At 42.3% G+C, this 4,825-nt stretch overlaps 1 protein-coding gene across 1 annotated transcript in view; it reads right to left on the bottom strand.

The window, feature by feature from the left end:
• The window catches only part of Argfx (arginine-fifty homeobox), a 3,829-nt gene extending 1,505 nt beyond the window's left edge, over positions 1–2,324 (bottom strand). Inside the window, exons 1-2 of the mRNA XM_023702207.1 lie at positions 2,270–2,324; positions 507–655 (exon numbers count right to left, since the gene is read on the bottom strand). Of these exons, the coding sequence (XP_023557975.1) occupies positions 507–655; positions 2,270–2,324 (204 nt within the window). The remainder of the gene's footprint in view (positions 1–506; positions 656–2,269) is intronic.
• Between the last annotated feature and the right edge of the window lie 2,501 nt (positions 2,325–4,825).

Below are 4,825 nucleotides of genomic sequence, written 5' to 3' on the forward strand. Positions count from 1 at the left end.
TCCCTCCCTCCCTCCCTCCCTCCACCTTGAATGGTGGAGCCCTCAGTCAGGCACTTGGGCCAACTTGGTCAGGAGCCTCTGGCTCTCCTGGCAAATGCACTTTGTCTCTAAGGATATCTAAGACTCTCTTCACTCTTTTTCAGAAAATATATATATATTCATCTTTTTTGTGTGTGTCTCAAAATATAAATAAAATGTTCTTGGAATGTAGCTCAGCAGTATAGGGTTCAATCCCCAGTCTCCCCTAACCCCCGTGCCAAATACTCCTGCAATTTCAATTTTAATTATACTACTTAGTATCTTGTGACCTGCTTCCATTGCTTCTGAGCCTCGATTTTCCTCCTTTACACTGCATGACAGTGACACCAAACATGTGATATGCCCCACTGAATGCTAGTTCAGTAGATACTTGGAAAAGAAAGCACTATGACTGTGCTAGGGAGGGACTTCCCAGTTTGAAGTGGTTTCATATGGTTCATAGAACCCTGTATACCCGGAGACCAGACCTTCACTGATTTCTCACACAGTGTGAATCTCTCAGCCAGCGCTTTCAGGACCTTCTTCTCCGGGTACCTGGTCTGGCTAAACAGAGCCTTCAGCGCCTTCTGCTGCTTGTGGGTGAATGAGGTGCGTTTACGGGGCTTCATCCGAGTGGCTGTGGGGAAGAAAAGTGGGAGGTCACACTCATGCTGCCTGTCTCCTCTCTCAATAAAACAAAGAACAAAACAACAGTCCTACTTTGAGCCACAGCTCTGAGTCTTTCTTGCTTCCCTGTCAACCACTCATATCCAGAAGCTACAGACTTTGACCTTGAATGGTAGAGCCCTGGGTCAGGCACTTGGGCTAACTTGGTCAGGAGCCTCTGGCTCCCCCGGCAAATGCCTTTGTGTTGAGGATTTCTAAGACTCTCTTCACTCTTTTTCAGAAAATGGTCACACTTGGGAAAACTGCTATGTGAAAGAAAACATAACTGAATAATTTAGATGAAGACTGAAAAACATACATTTGTTTTTTAAATGGGAATGAGGAAGACAATACATTTTTCTAAAGAAATCCTATTACCAAAATTAGCTGAAAAGGAACTACAGACCATGAAAAAAAATCACACAAGCAGGTAAATTACAGATTGCAAGGCAATGTTGTGCTAATTTTCCTGTTACATAATCTATTTTAATGAAAGGAAAGCTCTTCACTTACACCTCACAAGCACAGCCAGGAAGAACAAATACTATGAGAAAAATTATAGACCTTGCCACTGAAGAATATACATGGGAAGAATTTACATAAAATATATATTGACTTATATTTTAAATGTACATATTCCTAAATTTATATAATGTTTCAGGCCCATTTATATGTATTTATTTTGTTTTTTGGCAGAACTGGGGATTGAACTCAGGCCCTTGCGCTGGCCAGGGAAGAGCTTATTCCACTGAGCCATCTCCCCGGCCCCCATTTATATGTATTTAAAGTCAAATACATGAGCTAGGAGATAGCTCAGTGGTCCAAGCACCTGCCTGGCAAGCACAGGGACCTGGGTTCCATCCCAGTACCACAGGCCACACCAGCTCCGGAACTCTGGGTGCACTGTGCCAGCCACTGAAACTGGACATGGAGTATAGGCCTGCAATCTCAGAGCTGGGAAGCTGAGACAGAAAGACTGCTATGAGTCTGAGCTGTGTAGCGAGAGCTTATACTAAATGAATAAGTGAATAAGTAAAAGATTTTTTAAAAAGAATTTTTAGAAAGTCAAATACATAGAATAAAAATTCAGAAATAATTGATTTTTTTTCTTTTTACATCTAATGTAATTATCTCACTAGAACTCTGTTCGCTTCGCTTCAGTAGTTATCGTCACCAACATTCTGATCTTATTTAAATACATGCTATAACTTTACCGTACATATAATCTTTAATCTTTACTCACAGGATATCATATCTACATCTTGTACAACGAATGACCACTAGGAAGGCAGTGTGCAATGTGTTCATTATTGGAACTGTCCTACAATTTGATTTGAAACTGTCTCATTGCTATTCATTTCTCAATAAAATTATGGAAAAAAAAATCTTTACTTCAAAATACTTAGAGCCTGGCATTGTGGCACCCACCTGTAATCCCAGCACTTGGGAGGCTGAGGCAAGTTCAAGGCTAGCCTGAACTACATAGTGAGATCCTGCCTCAAAATAAATAAATAAATAGTACAGTACCTTTGGAATGTGGTTTTGCTATCTTTGAGCATTTTGTTCTAAGCCTTGAAGACTTCACCTGCAGTAGTAAGATAGCTGCTCTCCCCTCCCCCGCTGCCCACGCACGTATTCATCCTTTAAGACTATAATTGTGGTTTTCACAACCTAACTATTCATATTGTTTTAAAATATGAAATTGATTTATTCCTTTTTTGAGATGGCCAATAGTACACAATTGAAATGATTCCATTCTCCAGCCTCCTGGCTGCCCCCTGGAGCGCTGCCAGTAGCCACTCCTCCAAATGACCCTTCAGAACATGAAATGTAGTCTGTTTTGTCCAGGTACTGGCTTTCTAATTTTAGTAAACAGTCAATGTAACATTTAAAAGTGGTAATCCAATCACTGGCAAACTTTTTAGTATGCTTAGAACAGCTTGCATATGTGAATATAATTTTTGAACTATAAATGTTGTAAAAAGACATCAAGGTGTTTTTTTTTTGTTTTTTGTTTTTTTTTTTGACAGGGTCTTGCTGTGCAGTCCAGACTAACCCTGTGCTCACTTTTGTAGCCCCTGTACTGCTCTCGAATGCACAACAATCCTCTGGTCTCAACCTCCAGAATGCTGGGATTATAGGCGTGTACCACCACATCCAGTTGTTTGTTTTTAAACAGGAAGTATTTATGGGGCTGAGGATATAGCTCAGTGACATAGTACCTGCTCAGCAAAGTCCCAAGTTCAATCCCCAGTATCTCACACACACACAAAAAGCATTTCTGGTAAAAATTTAGCACCTAGGTTGAGATATGATAGACTGAAATAAGCATAAAATTACCAGTGGATTTGCAATCTTAATATGAATAGAAGAATGTAATCTATTTTAAGGGACTATTTAGAAAAAAATCTAGCTGAGTGTGGTGGTGCACACCTATAATCTAGCACTCAGAAGGCTGAAGCAGGATTGCCTGAGTTTGGGGTCAAGTTCAGCCTGGGGCACTGTGTAGTGCCTGAACTACACAGCAAGACCCTGCCTCAAAAAACAAAATTCTTATAGTCTATTAATATGAAATGCAATACTAAATATACATTGTCTAATTTAATTATGTAACAAAAATAAAAGATTAAAGCTTTAGATTTAGGATCTACTTGTGCATATCTAAACACTAAATATAGGGTAAATAAATAAGTTTTTTTTTTTTCCTGGCTACCTGAGGATCTGCCTATCAAGAATAAAACAGCAACTACTCAGACCAACAGGTTCATGACTGACCCACTACTTCAAAGAAAACAGTCACTGAGGTCCTTCACCCTGGGAAAGAAAGTACCTGAGACAGAAATGCTGGAATCTCGTTTGTGGTGAGACTTTTGACTTTCACCAGATGATTTGGCGCATGCCTGTAATTCCAGGACTCTGGAGGTTGAGGAGGGAGGATTGGCCTGAGTTTGAGCCTGGTCTGAGCTCCATAGTGAGCTGCTGGCCTGTGTCTGTAATTCCAGGACTCTGGAGGTTGAGGCAGGAGGATTGGCCTGAGTTTGAGCCTGGTCTGAGCTCCATAGTGAGCTGCTGGCCTGTGTCTGTAATTTCAGGACTCTGGAGGTTGAGGTGAGAGGATTGGCCTGAGTTTGAGGCTGGTCTGGGCTCCATAGTGAGTTGCTGATCCATGTCTGTAATTCCCACACTCCAGAGGCTGAGACAGGAGGAACAGACGAACCTAGGCTCCATGAGTTGTTGGTCCATGTCTGTAATCCCTGCACTCCAGAGGTTGAGGCAGGAGGATCAGCAAGAGTTTGAGACCAGCCTGGGCTCTCTGGTGAGTTGCTGATCCATGTCCTTAATGTCCGCCCTCTGAAGGCTGAGGCAGGAGGATCAGCATGAGTTTGAGACCAGTCTGGGTGCCATAGTAAGTTGCTGGCACATGCCTGTAACTCCTGTACTCTGGAGGCTGTGGCAGGTGGATCAGTCTGAGTTTGAGGCTGGCCTGGCCTCCCTGGTAAGTTCAGGTCAGCCTGAGCTACACAGTGAGAACCTGTCACAAAAAAAAGAAATTAAAACAGTTGACTTTAGCGTGATTTATGATTCCTTGGGTTAGGCAAAGAAATGTGAACCCAAATGTAGACCTGGAAGACATGGTATGTGTGACCAAACAAACAAAAAGCCCAGAAGAAAACATTAAATGGAATGCAAGAGAAGAATGAGGCAAGTCTGGAGGATTGTAAAGCTGGAGGAGTAAAGTCATGCAATCACTACCTGCAGTGGTTACTTGGTTTTGTCAGGAGGGACTCAATAATAAACAGTTTATAGTTAATAAATAGTTTTACAGTTGATAAACTGTAAAAACTTCCCCCAAAGTAAATTAAATTTAAAAATCTATAAGATAAGGAGGAAAGGAGACAACCAGGGCCCTCTGGATCCTGAATAGACCCAGAGCGTAGGCCCGACTGAGGCCACGGGATCCTGAACAGACCCAGAGAACAGGCCCAGCCAGTGAGTGAGACCACCGAGGGCCCACTGTTCTTCATTCGACCCAGAGTGCAGGCCCAGAGAGGAACCCTTCAGCAGAACTCCCTGCAAAGAGGCTAGAGGCAAGACCCACCCAGCTGATTCAGGAGCAGAACATCTTGCCAAAGAGACACAA

The sequence above is a fragment of the Octodon degus genome, unplaced genomic scaffold (assembly GCF_000260255.1).
Source record: "Octodon degus isolate 3935 unplaced genomic scaffold, OctDeg1.0 scaffold00147, whole genome shotgun sequence".
Lineage (NCBI taxonomy): Eukaryota > Metazoa > Chordata > Mammalia > Rodentia > Octodontidae > Octodon > Octodon degus.